The 14,317-nt window shown below is 35.6% G+C and overlaps 1 protein-coding gene across 1 annotated transcript; it reads right to left on the bottom strand.

The window, feature by feature from the left end:
- Window positions 1–10,124: 10,124 nt before the first annotated feature.
- LOC130942205 (isocitrate dehydrogenase [NAD] catalytic subunit 5, mitochondrial-like) lies at window positions 10,125–13,166 on the bottom strand. Its single transcript, XM_057870904.1, has 8 exons — window positions 12,970–13,166; window positions 12,662–12,849; window positions 11,712–12,032; window positions 11,471–11,632; window positions 11,306–11,380; window positions 11,099–11,208; window positions 10,951–11,023; window positions 10,125–10,624 (listed from the first exon to the last, which is right to left on the bottom strand). The coding sequence occupies exons 2-8, from the start codon at window positions 12,803–12,805 to the stop codon at window positions 10,433–10,435; spliced, it is 1,077 nt and encodes a 358-aa protein (XP_057726887.1). The 5' UTR covers window positions 12,806–12,849; window positions 12,970–13,166; the 3' UTR covers window positions 10,125–10,432.
- Between the last annotated feature and the right edge of the window lie 1,151 nt (window positions 13,167–14,317).

The following is a 14,317-nucleotide window of genomic DNA, read 5'->3' as shown; positions in this document are numbered from 1 at the left end:
ATCTATAAACCGAAGTATTTAAACCTCGGGTCGTTCTCCCTAGGATTTACAATAAAGTGTCTTGTTATTGGTTGTAAGTTATTTTTGGGGTTTTGATAAGAAGCATGAAAGATAAATGGCAAGAAAGTAAACTAAGGCCTAAAAAGGTCTTGGCAAGGGTTGGTGGTCAAGGATCTCTATCCTAATCACTAACCACAATATGAAAATTGGCAAGGATTAATCTCATTAAATCATCCTCTAACTAGTAGTAAAGGAAAGTCAAATGAGCTATATCAATCCTAGTCCATAAATCCTAACTCTCCACTAATTCAATTAGTGAGAACTAGAGTCAATGGCTCCCAATCATCAATCACTTGGACATTAGTAACTCAAGAGTTCCTAAGTTACCTTTCCAAGCCAAGAACATAAAATTCTACTCTAAAATCCAACCAAGCATTTCATCAAACACTTGGAAGGCACAAAAGAAAATCATAGTAAATTGACAACAAGAATGAAATCTAACAACAATTATTGAAATGAATTAACAACAACAATCAAAAGAAACACATTTATTATGAATTACCTTGATTGAATTGAAAGAGAGTAGAAGAAACAAAAGTAGATCTACATCAAAACACAAGAACAACATAAAGGGAATTGCAACAAAAGAATGGAAGAATGATGAATGTAACAACAAGGAATTGAGAAGATAGAAGTAGAAGAAGGTGAATTAAAATCTAGATCTAAGAACTAAACCTAATCCTAATCCTAATCCTAGAGAGAAGTGAGAGCTTCTCTTTCTAGAAACTAACTCTAACTATTAAACTATGACTAATGATTAAAAGTATGAAAAGTATGTTGATTCCCCTTCGATCCTTGGCTTAAATAGCATCAGAAATGAGTTGGATTGGGCCCACAAGGCTTCTAAAATCGCTGGCCACGTGTTGCATTAAGTGGGTCATGTGCCACCATCGGCGCGTGCGCGTACCGTGCGCGTGCGCGCCCCTATTCGCAATGCAACTATGGCAAATCTTATATCGTTTCGAAGCCCCGGATGTTAGCTTTCCAACCAAAACTGGAACCACATCATTTGGACCTCTGTAGCTCATGTTATGGTCATTTAAGTGCGAAGAGGTCGGCTTGACAGCTTTCCGGTTCTTTCATTTCTTCATGAGTTCTCCAACTTTTTATGCTTTCTTTCTTCATTCCCTTGATCCAATCTTTGCCTCCTAAATCTTAAATCACTTAACAAACATATCAAGGCATCTAATGGAATCAAGGTGAATTAAATTTATTTATTTTAAGACCTAAAAAGCATGTTTTCACTCTTAAGCACAATTAAAGGAGAATATACAAAACTATGCTATTGCATTGAATAAATGTGGGTAAAAGGTGATAAAATCCCCTAAAATCAATACAAGATGAACCCTACAAATGGGGTTTATCAACCTCCCCACACTTAAACCAAGCATGTCCTCATGCTTAAGCCAATAGAGAAACAAAGGGTATCAACATTTATTCAATGTAAATAAACTATATGCAACCTAAACTATATGCAATTATCTAAATGGATGCAACTAAATGCAAAATGGTTTTACCAACTTGGTTAAAAATAAATCAATCCTCCAAGTCATACATGCACAAGTAGGGCCAAGATCATATAACGATTCATGAATCTTACCAATTCGAATATCAAAATGAAGTTCAAGTAGACTTGCAAAAAGAACGCTCATGAAAGCCGGGAATCAAGGAATTGAGCATCGAACCCTCACCGAAAGTGTTTGCACTCTAGTCGCTCGGTGTTTGGGGTTGATTCACTCAATTCTTCCCTAATCATGCTTTCCAAGATTTGTTTTTCATCTAACAATCAACAATTATTTAATGCACGCATACAATTATCATGAGGTCTTTTCTTTAGGTTGTAATGGGGCTAGGGTTAAGGTAGGATGCATATTTGGTCAAGTGAGCTTGAAGTTTGAATCTTTGATATGCTTAGACTTCCCACCTAACCTATGACATCCTATACAATTAAGTTCTAACCTAACTACCCATTCTTCACTTTTCCACATACTCATGCATTCTCTTTTCATTTCACAACACATATGCATTGACTTTTATTTGAGCTTTACTTTGCGGCATTTTGTCCCCTTTTTATTGTTTTTCTTTTTCTTTCTTTTTCTTTCTATATTTTTTTCTTTTCCATATTGTTTTTTTTCTTTTTTTTTCTTTTCTTTTCTCTTTTTTTTTTATAAGAGCATCAATGCATAAGGTTTTACATTCGATCAATACATGAGTATGTACCCAATTCCCAATATTTACACTAATAATACAAAACTACCCTTTTATTCACCCAATCTCCCAAGATTCCCACACTTGAATGATACTCACACACACTAGCCTAAGCCAATCAAAGATCCAAATTAAGGACATTTATTGTTTTTCGCTTTAAGGCTTGTAATGTGCTAAATTAAGAACAAAGTAGGTTAATCGTAGGCTCAAATTTGGCTAACAAAGGAAGATAAAAGGTAGGCTATTTGGTAAGTGAGCTAATGAAACAATGGCCTCAATCATATAAATGCATGAATACATAAAATAATGGACATAAAGAATCAAACAAATCAAAGATTACAACCATAGAAAGAGAATAATGCACACAAGAAGGACGATAAGTGGTTATAAGATCTAACCACACCATTAGGCTCAAATCTCACTTGCTTGTGTTCTTAGCTCAAAATCCATGTTCCAAAGTACGTTCTTTCAAGCAAGTTCAACAAAAATTTTTTCAAATTGGTAGGTTGCCCTAAAACGGTTTCTTGGGAAAGAAATCATCATCCTAACCAAGTAGTCCTAATAAGAAGAAAGTAGTAAAATATGTACAAATTCTAACTAACATGCAACCTATCATGCAAATGTAACAACTAACTAACATTGGTGTTGAAAAGGAAATTGTTATCCATGGAGATCGGTCGGACGACCTCCCCACACTTGAAGATTGCACCGTCCTCGGTGCATGCAAAGAAGAGCAAGGTGGATGGGTTGCTATAATTGATGAGCTCCTTCAAAAGGTTGTGCGGATGACTTGTTTGTTGCCCCATTTAGAAACTTTTCCTTTTTCCCGTCTTGGTGGCCAACCTAAAAGGAAAGAAAAAGAAAGAAAGTTAAGCCTATAACAAAGATATCAAAGCAAATAGAACATAGGCGGGGGCTAATGCCAAATGAAGGTATGGTTCTCTACTACATGGTAGCTACAACATGTGAGTGAGAAAACAATGTAAGCTAAGGCATATCATTAAGCTCGATGCAAGAGTAAAGTTAAAGCATGAAGAGTGTATTGAGCATCAAGTTCAAATGAGAAGAAGTGGGTCATGAAAGACAATATGAGGTCATATCAATGCACAAAGACACAAGAGTCATACAAGATGAAGCATTGATTTAAAAGTTTCATCACCCAACAATATCAAACAAGTCAAGAAGCATTGAGTAGGAAAGTTCAACACCATTATTAAAATGGAAAACTTAGAAAATAAAATGAGAACAAGGTAGAAAAAAATAAAATTAAAATGCAATGAATGAAAATAAGCAAATGCAATAAAAAAAATGGAGGAGAAATTTTTTTTTTTGTTTTTGTTTTTGTTTTTTTTAGTATTTTATTTATTTATTTATTTATTATTATTATTATTATTATTATTATTATTATTTTTTTATCAAAATTTTTTTTTTATTTATATTAAAAGAGAAAAAAAATTTTCTAAAAGAAGAAGAAGAAAAAAATTAGAAAGAAAGAAGAACAGAAGAGGAAAGAAGGAGAAAGGAGGAAGGAGAAAAGCAGGGTGCAAATCCGCGCGCGCACAGCGCGCTTACGCGTGGATGCAGCAGGGACAATCCGCGCGCGCGCGTAATGCGTGGATGACGTTGTGCTCCCAGCATAATGCTAGCACAAAGCGCGCACAACTCTCTGGTTTTTGTACTAGAAGTTTCAGAAGTGCAATCCGCGCACGCGCGCACAACGTGCTAGCGCGTCGATGCCCTTTTTTTTTTGCCCAAAAAGCAGAAAAATGCCCAAGAGCTCCCTATAATGTCCAAAACTCTTCTTTATTCAATCTATCAAACAATTCACAAAAATGCAATTTGATTTTAGGATTTATTCATCTACTACTAATGAATACAACATACTAACAACCAATCTTTACAAACAAATCAATATGAAATGAAAATCTACCTACAATGGCAACTCAAATCACTTATTAAACAAAACTAAAAGAGAATGGACAGAGTTTACCATGGTAGGGTGTCTCCCACCTAGCACTTTTTGTTTAAGTCCTTAAGTTGGACATTTTGAGGGGCTCATTGTCATGGTGGCTTATGTTTGTACTCATCCTTGAATCTCCAAGGGTCTTTGCCTCTCAATTGGTTGACAGAATTTCCAACCATCTTCACCAAGCTTGGGCAAAGTTCAACCCAAGATATGAGTCCCCATAGTTGGTCTTCACATAGCGAACCGGGATCCCATATCTTATCTTCACACCCATCCGTTAGTTGAGTTTCATGATTTTTTCGTACGGGTGGTTGACATACGGGCGGTTGACACATAGAATTCTCTTTAGTCCATCAATTCCTCCTTCTAGACCCATACAAAGTGGTTCTTGTCCCAACATCATCCCTATACCTTAAAGCCTTGACCTTGATGAGCTTAACACCGAAATTCCAACCGCTACACAACTCATTCTTATTCTTAATTCCACAAAGAGCTCTAAGTTGACCATCTGTTTCAATCAAACCATATTCAAGTGAGAAATTAAGGCTTAGGGATATAGATTTTACCCACTCGAATGTTGTGTTGGATGGTGACTTGGGAAGGGAGACTTCCCCACACTTAGACAATGCAAGGTCTACTACCTTGTGCTCTCCTTTGTGTATTTCCACCTTTTGACAAATTTCTTCAATTTCAACCTTTTCCCTTTTACTTGGCTTGGTGTTGTCTTCAAGAGCTTCGGTTTCTTGCCCAATGGGAGGTGATTCAATATTGGATAGGAATTCATTGATGAATAAATCCATCTCTTAATCAACCTCTTCATATTCTTCAATCTCAACATACACCATGCCAACTTTTCCCTCTTGGTAGCTCTCCTCCAATTCACTCTCTTTTTCGTTGCTCACCAAGGGTACGGGAGGTTGTGCATATTCTTTTATAATTTCAACTTCATGTCCAATGGGAGAGGATTCTATTGTAGATAGAAATTCATCCATGATTGAATCCATCTCTTGATAAACCTCTTCCAAGTCTTCAACTATGACATGCCTTGGAGGTTGCGCACCCTCTTCAACATCAATATCAAGCTTCTTGGAAGAGTTCTCCATGATGCTACATTCCCATGGACTTTCAACATCTCCTAAATCTTCAACCACTTCTTCCTTTTCTTCAATGATCATAGGCTCCTCCAACTATTCTAACACAAAATTTGACTCCTCCTTTTCCACCGAATTTTCCAATTTCTCCTTCATGCTTTGCTCTTCTTTTGACTTTTCACATGTGGTCACAGAAGTACCTTGAGTATTCAAGCATTGGTGGGCTAAAGTGTGCACCACCTTGGTCAAATTGGTCACAAACTCAAGTGTATCCCGCTTCATGGCTTATTGTCCTTGGAGTAACAAAGTGAGAGGATCGGCTATTGGGGCTTGGGGTGAATAGGAAGGTTCATTATTTTGGAGAGTTCATGGTAGGAAGGTGGTTCTTCTTGGTAAGGTCGTGGAGATTGTGTGTATTGAGGTGGTTCTTGGGAGTAATCTTGATAGGGTTGTGGTGGTTCTAAGGGTTCTTGCTCATAATGGTCATAAGAGTATGGTATGGGGGTTTGGTCATATGATGGATATGGATCATAAGGCGGTGTTTGGTAATGAAAGGCTTGTGAGAATGGTTGAGGTTCATGTTGAGGATGAGATTCATAGGCATATGATGTGGTTGTTGAGTGTCACAAAAAGAGTCATCATAGCCGTTAAATTGGCATGCATTAGGATGGAAATTATACCTATAAGTATCCGGAGGTTGTTGCCAATAGGAGTGATCAATTCCTTGAGGCTCCTCCCATCTTTGTTGGTTCCATCCATGGTACATGTTGCCATTAAAGTTCACATTTCCTACAACACAATTAGAACCAAACTCAAAGCCAAAGTGAGAATTCATAGTGAGAGAACAAAATAAAACTAACAAAAATTAAGAAACAAACAAAAGATAAACCTATTCACAATATTCACATATGTACAATAACCAATAACATAACACCATTGCAAATCCCCGGTAACGGCGCCATTTTGATGATTAGATTTTTGACGGTTTAGAATTTCACAAATGAAATCTCGTTGAAGTATAGTCTCTAAACCAACAATAATCCTCTCATGCAAAAATTTGTTTGTCACAAGTACAAACCCCTAAAATCTATAAACCGAAGTATTTAAACCTCGGGTCGTTCTCCCTAGGATTTACAATAAAGTGTCTTGTTATTGGTTGTAAGTTATTTTTGGGGTTTTGATAAGAAGCATGAAAGATAAATGGCAAGAAAGTAAACTAAGGCCTAAAAAGGTCTTGGCAAGGGTTGGTGGTTAAGGATCTCTATCCTAATCACTAACCACAATATGAAAATTGGCAAGGATTAATCTCATTAAATCATCCTCTAACTAGTAGTAAAGGAAAGTCAAATGAGCTATATCAATCCTAGTCCATAAGTCCTAACTCTCCACTAATTCAATTAGTGAGAACTAGAGTCAGTGGCTCCCAATCATCAATCACTTGGACATTAGTAACTCAAGAGTTCCTAAGTTACCTTTCCAAGCCAAGAACATAAAATTCTACTTTAAAATCCAACCAAGCATTTCATCAAACACTTGGAAGGCACAAAAGAAAATTATAGTAAATTGACAACAAGAATGAAATCTAACAACAATTATTGAAATGAATTAACAACAACAATCAAAAGAAACACATTTATTATGAATTACCTTGATTGAATTGAAAGAGAGTAGAAGAAACAAAAGTAGATCTACATCAAAACACAAGAACAAAATAAAGGGAATTGCAACAAAAGAATGGAAGAATGATGAATGTAACAAGAAGGAATTGAGAAGATAGAAGTAGAAGAAGGTGAATTAAAATCTAGATCTAAGAACTAAACCTAATCCTAATCTTAATCCTAGAGAGAAGTGAGAGCTTCTCTTTCTAGAAACTAACTCTAACTACTAAACTATGACTAATGATTAAAAGTATGAAAAGTATGTTGATTCCCCTTCAATACTTGGCTTAGATAGCATCAGAAATGAGTTGGATTGGGCCCACAAGGCTTCTAAAATCGCTGGCCACGTGTTGCATTAAGTGGGTCATGTGCCACCATCGGCGCATCCGCGTACCGTGCGCGTGCGCGCCCCTATTCACGATACAACTATGGAAAATCTTATATCGTTTCGAAGCCCCAGATGTTAGCTTTCCAACCCAACAGAAACCACATCATTTGGACCTCTGTAGCTCAAGTTATGGTCGTTTAAGTGCGAAGAGGTCGGCTTGACAGCTTTCCGGTTCTTTCATTTCTTCATGAGTTCTCCAACTTTTCATGCTTTCTTTCTTCATTCCCTTGATCCAATCTTTGCCTCCTAAACCTTAAATCACTTAACAAACATATCAAGGCATCTAATGGAATCAAGGTGAATTAAATTTATTTATTTTAAGACCTAAAAAGCATGTTTTCACTCTTAAGCACAATTAAAGGAGAATATACAAAACCATGCTATTTCATTGAATAAATGTGGGTAAAAGGTGATAAAATCCCCTAAAATCAATACACGATGAACCCTACGAATGGGATTTATCATCCTTCATCTGCTCTTCCTACGTTTCCTTGCGTCCATCAACCCCTGAATAATTCCGCCATGTCTCTGTTTCGGACCCTGCCTCTGCCCTCAAGATTTCCCCACCGTTAGCCACCTCCTATATGGCGCCATCTGCTATGCGGTTTGCTACCGTAGGCCTCCCCTTCCCGCTCGCCTGGTCCAGGCTCTCCGAGGACCCATCCCGAGGATTCAAGGCCGCAATCTCCCCTGGCTGGTCCATCTGCTTCTGCCGCCGTACTGCACCTCAGGCGTTCACTCCCTCCCTCGTCGCCAGCCCAGAATCGCCACAATCACCATCGATAGCCGCCTCTGCGTCCAGGTCTGTTTCCTCTAGATCCCCCACCAAGGCTCGGTTCCCAGCCTCCAGAGATCTCCACTCGGTTGGTACCACCCTCCCCATGTCGTCGGTAGAACCCTCGAGGGACCCTGGCCAGGCACGCAAGCCACACCAAGGAGCCGCCTTCACCGAAACCAAGGGAGCCTGCATGACTCGCGGACCATCCGACCCACCCGTGACCGCAAGAGAGAGAGCTCCAGCAACCCGGTCAGCCCACCTCCAAACCTGGTCAAGCCCATCATCTTCCACACTCTTCAAGCACCCTTCATAATTGACCTGCAGCCCACTAGCCTTTTGTTTGTCTATTGGGCCACTTGAAAGCAAACCCCACTCACTCCCTCAATGTTATATCTCACCGCATTATAGCACACCGGATGGGCCACAAGATAAGTATCATATGGTCTTGCATACCCTGCAATAACCCCTTCTCCTCAGTACCACAGACCTGCGTAACCGTTCTCTCAGACTCCGCCTCATTAATTCCCTCAAATTCCTTAGAATCTGCTTCTCCATCAACCTTGGTACAACTAACCGAATTTGTTACTTGCATATCTTTTTTGAAATTCTAATAATCCACGTTAGCATCATTCAACTAACCCGTGAATTACTATTGTTTTGACTTTTGACTTCAATAATGATTATGATATCAACAAATAAAATTGTTATAGGTAAATTTTAACAAAGACAAATCTTCATAAGTATAAGTATTGCTATTAATAAGAATTTGTTCTACTTTAAAGACAAACGGTATTTTTTAATTGGGCAGGTCAAAGACTAATTCATCATGTATTATGCTCCATTTATTAAGGGTCTATCACTAACTAATAGATTGCTACTATACACACAAGACGAAATTCAAATTCTTAATACTTACTTAAGTAGATGAGTAGAATAACATTTAACCAATTTAATTGTTAAGATAAATATTAATTATTTTTAATATTTTTATTATTGAAAAATTTTGAGAATTTGATTTTAATTATAACTTTTAAAAAAATATTTATAATATTAATTACTAAATATATATTTTATTTATTTTTTTAATAAAAAACTGTATATAATTTTATGTAGTATCCGCCTATCCGGTGCCGGACATAAATCATACGCTAGTCAATATTAATTAACGAAACCTTTTGTCAATTATATTCTTAATCGAATCCATAAATAAATCTCAATCATACTTTGTTGCTCCACTAACGATCGATACATTGTAGCTTCTATCAGAGAATGACGCGGAGTCGCGGAATAGAGAAACGTACACATTATTACTACAAATGTCATTCACATTTATAAAAAAATAAAATGATATTATCAAAATAAGAGTGATAATATATATATATGGTTATTCTAGTATATTTATATTTCGGTATTTTAATTTTAACAACATTTAATAACCATCTAATCAACTATAGACATTGGCATACTAACATTTTTAACGTATATAGTTTAATTTTGATAAAATAACAATATAAAATATTTTATTAAATTATTCAATTACATCTATTTTTTTGAATCACTATTCACATGATAAATATTATTCATTACTTAAGATAAATAAAAACTATTGTCTCATTGTTCCAGCAAAAACAATCTTCTTTCTTCACCTTTAGGCTCATGACCAATGTGATAATTACTTACAAGGGCAGAAACTTCCCTATCCAAAAAAAACAGGACAGAAACTTGAAAGTTTGTTACTTTGTTTTACCATTTTGGTATATATATATATATATATATAACTTTATATCACGATTTGGATCAAGTATATACATAGTCAAACATATGGTTTTCGAGTTAAAAACAAAAATTCGAAAACATTATTTTAGGACAACTCCAAACAGTGGCATGATTGCACTGATGGAAATTCCTCCTATAAAACAAACAGAGGAGCACAATTGTGTTGCAATTACCAGTAAGTTATTAAACATATTAAATGGACAAGAAAGACGAATGAATGAAACATTCGTATGGTACTTCATTCATTTTAACTATATTATTGACAAAGAATGGTAAAATGGACAAAGGAGGGTTATCAATCAAAGTGCATTTTGTAAGTGTAAGAGACTCCAACCCTCTCAAGGCCATAGGCTTGCCCATGCCTTGTGCCTCTAAGGTCACACCCTGCAATGAGTTTTTCCATTATGCTGAGGTAATCCTACTCCTCGAAAAAAGGCCGGGGAAAAAATAGACAGGAAGTTAATAGAAAACAAAATTACAGCAATTTCTTGCAGACTCGAGCATAATTTAGAGATGATCAATAATTGCTTTGGTAAACTCGGTTGTCTTTGCTTTGCCTCCGAGATCAGCAGTTCGGTACTTCCCTTCTGCAATTGTGTTGAGGATGGCATTTTGAATTTGGTCTGCTTTGTCATGGAGATTCAAATGGCGCAACATTGAAACACCACTCAGCAGTAAAGCAGTTGGATTTGCCAAATTCTAAACAAGCACAAGTCCAGAGGAAATACAGGTAAGCAACAGAAATATAACTCTAATTTAAAAAGGTTGCAAGTAGGTTAGAACCTGTTTGTGACCAATACAGGAGAAGTAAACCAACAACAATTACTATTCACAATTTTTTACTTTTTAAAAAGAAAAGAAGATAACACCGAATTAGTTTTATGAGATTGCAGAGGGCAAACTGATATCGAGAACTTTCAGGAAACAAGCATTGAAATAAATCCCATATTCTGTAATAAGTTGACAACAAGGTGAAAAGATACATAACAGATAATATAAGGTTGAGAAAGGACTTAGCAGCTTACCTTTCCAGCAATATCAGGTGCTGAACCATGTACAGCCTCAGCTAGTGCAATACCTCCCTCACCAATGTTGCAGCTGAAACAGGTATATAATGATGTCAGATAATAAAATTGCAACTTCTAGCTTTTGTTGACCAAAGTGCAAAACTACCTTGGTGTCAAGCCCAAACCCCCAACCAAGCCAGCACAAAGGTCACTAATAATGTCGCCATACAGGTTTGGCATCACTAGTACATCAAAAAGAGCAGGATTCTTCACAAGCTGAGATTATAAAAGTGAATGAGAGTAATTCCATCTTCAATAATGAAAATGAATTTCCAAATACAGTTGCATCCTAAATCCAAGTTCACAAATATACCATCATGCAGCAATTGTCAATGACAACTTCCTCATACTTTATCTCAGGATACTTCTCCGCAACCTCACGACAACACTAAAACAAATTTCAAAATAAAAGGTTACTATTAGGATTCACAAATAAAATAAGATAGATATTATAGGTAACTTGAACTTAATGATAGACCTTGAGGAAAAGACCATCAGTCTTCTGCATAATGTTGGCCTTGTGAATAGCAGATACCCTCTCTCTCCCATGTGCTTTGGCATAGTGGAAAGCATACTCAGCGACCCTTAAACTTGCTTGGCGTGTAATGATTTTGAGACTTTCTACTACACCTCTCACAACCTGTTATACAATAATACTGAAAGATACATCAATCAGAACTTGGTTGATAGTATCTAACATCAACTGTTGTAAAGCTTACCTGATGTTCAAGCCCACTGTACTCTCCTTCTGTGTTTTCGCGGATTGTGATGAGATTTACATTATCATACCGAGTTTTGTAGCCAGGAAGGCTATAGCAGGGACGAACATTTGCATACAGATTAAGTTCTTTTCTTAGGGTAAGGTTCAACGAACGATGGCCTTTACCAATTGGGGTGGCCATTGGCCCTTTCAAGCCAACCTGATTTTTCCGAACTGATTCCAAACTTTCCCATGTCAGAAAGCTCTGTGTTCTAGGGTCAATTTCAGTCCCTACATAGTGCTCTTCCCACTCTATGGGCACATCAGCTGCTTTGAATATCTAATCATTTCAATGGTAAGAATTCAGAGTTACAACTTTCAAAGAAACTACTCAATTCCATAAGAATATACTAACAAGTAGACATAACAAGAACCATATATAATTAGATAGCAAACCCGGGGAAAATAGAAATCAAATATCAAACAAGTGAAAAATTCAACATTGACAACTGCATAAATCAAATAAATCCACCCACGCTTATATTTAGGTCCTCCATTCATGCATTTACACAGACCTACACCATTCCATCTTTGTGTTTCAAGTTACAATCCCCTTCTATTGACAACTATAAACCAAACTAACTGATGGAAATATGACCAAAAAAAAAAAAATGAAGCACAAGTTGTTAAAGTCTATTCAAAATCAAAACAAATTAGGCATGCAGCATTCACATTTTCCTAAGAAAGAGAGAGAAAAATATATATTGTATTCTTCAAATTTCAAACTATACATAACTATTTACTTATGTATTATCATCGTATTTTAATATAGTCATGCCTCCTAGAACACATTTTTAGCTGAAAATGTTAACTATAAATTACAGTAGTAATACAAGGGACCTTCACACAAAACCAACCATCCATGAGAAACAATTATATGAAACAGTAGGGGAAAACGAGAGTTGAAACCTGTTTGACAGATTCGGCGATTTCGGGGCCAATACCGTCGCCGGGGAAGAGAGTGGCACGGATCGGAGCGGAGGAGAAGAATCTGGCAGCGGTGGAGCGGTTTCCAAGGGTTCGTTTGAGAAGCTGTAAGCCAGAAGAAGCCATAGTTGACGAAGCCACGCTCTTTAACACAAAATTAAAAGCAGTCACTGCGTCGATTCGGAACGAAAAAATAATTAAAAAACGGATTAGTTAAGAGATTAATAATACATCAGTGTGGTATTGTAGATTTGGAAGGAACGGTTGCTAGGGATTCAAAAAGAAACAACCTTTGGGTCGAGGATTCAAAATGCAAGTGCTTGACCTTGGTTGAGTTGAGAATGAATTGTGAACATTAGAAAACAGAACAAGCTTTTTTTTTCTTTTTCATTAATGTAATGTGTATATTTTTCTCTTTTCTGAAACAACGGTGCGGATTCTCTGCACCTTTTCACTTTTTCTTTGGGTTTAATTTTTATTTTCGTTTACAAAAAGACTCCCTTTGTTTAGTGTCTAAAAAAATATATAAATATTATCATAGTGATATATAGATAAAAAATAAATAAATAAATAAGTCTTTAATTTTTTAATTTATAGATATTTAAATTCTTAAAAATTTAAAAATATATTTAAATCTTTGATCTTCTTAAAATTTAGACATCTCGATCATTGTGTTTAATTTATCTTATTTTAAAAATTCTTCCATGTGTGTATCTGTACATCGACCAAATCAGTACAACAAAAATTACGTTTGATTTTTTCGTTGGGTCTGACAAATCCAAATGAACAGAGAAATCGATTTGTCCAGGTTTTAGGAATATCGAAAACTTAAATGTATTTTCAAATTCTCGAGAACTTACATATCTGTGGATCCAAAGGTCAAGGACCTATTTGTTATTTTTTTTAAAAAAATTAATATTTTTATATTTTATTTGATAATATTCACGCAAGACATCACAAATAGTTAAAAGTTATTTTTATTTTTTTTACCATTTCTAATTTATACTATCATATTATTTAAATACAGCTTTTTTTACCGTCATTCTTCACCAAAGAAACAATTTAAATCAAGAAAGAAAATCCAATACTATAAAAAAATTATTAATTCAAAAATATTAAATAAAAAATATTTAAAAAAAAAGCAACTAAAAAATGAGAATTGTTCTTGTTTTTAGAAAATTTTTACTATCATTATAAATATGTTCTTCTCACCCATCACATATCTATTGTGTTTTGCCATGAATCTAGACATACATACCTCTAAAAGAGTGAGAAAAAAATTGTTATAGTAGTGAGTGTAAGGTGAAGAGTGTATTCGGAGGAAAAGAAAAATAAAACTAAAAGTGAAGGAGATTCAAAAAATAAAGAAGTTGAGATATAATGGATAGAGGAGATACGAAAAAAAAGGTGGTAATGAGAAGAAATAGAAAAAGACTATAGAAAAAAAGAAGGGAGATGAACGACAGACATAGAGAAGATAATAGAAAAAAAAAGAAAGAAAAAAATGTTAGGATAGAAGGATAAAAGTTAAAATTATGAAATTTAATAAAAGGTATAAATAAAAAATTTATGTCTTAACATTTGTGTCTCAATGTCTTACTGATTTGGTAATATACAAATATTGTGTATTTGTGGATT

This window comes from Arachis stenosperma, chromosome 7 (assembly GCF_014773155.1).
Source record: "Arachis stenosperma cultivar V10309 chromosome 7, arast.V10309.gnm1.PFL2, whole genome shotgun sequence".
NCBI classification, from domain to species: Eukaryota; Viridiplantae; Streptophyta; class Magnoliopsida; order Fabales; family Fabaceae; genus Arachis; species Arachis stenosperma.
The sequence above is the reverse complement of the archived record's forward strand: the minus strand, read 5'-3'. Positions and strand labels throughout refer to the sequence as shown.

What these genes read in the sequence shown, in the direction of transcription:
- LOC130942205 (XM_057870904.1), bottom strand. Translation starts at nt 12,805, where the DNA reads ATGGCTTCTTCTGGCTTACAGCTTCTCAAACGAACCCTTGGAAACCGC. An exon ending in TTGACAATTGCTGCATGATG is followed by an intron (nt 11,209 to 11,305) that starts GTATATTTGTGA and finishes TTATAATCTCAG; the next exon opens with CTTGTGAAGAATCCTGCTCT. An exon ending in GGTTTGGGCTTGACACCAAG is followed by an intron (nt 11,024 to 11,098) that starts GTAGTTTTGCAC and finishes TACCTGTTTCAG; the next exon opens with CTGCAACATTGGTGAGGGAG.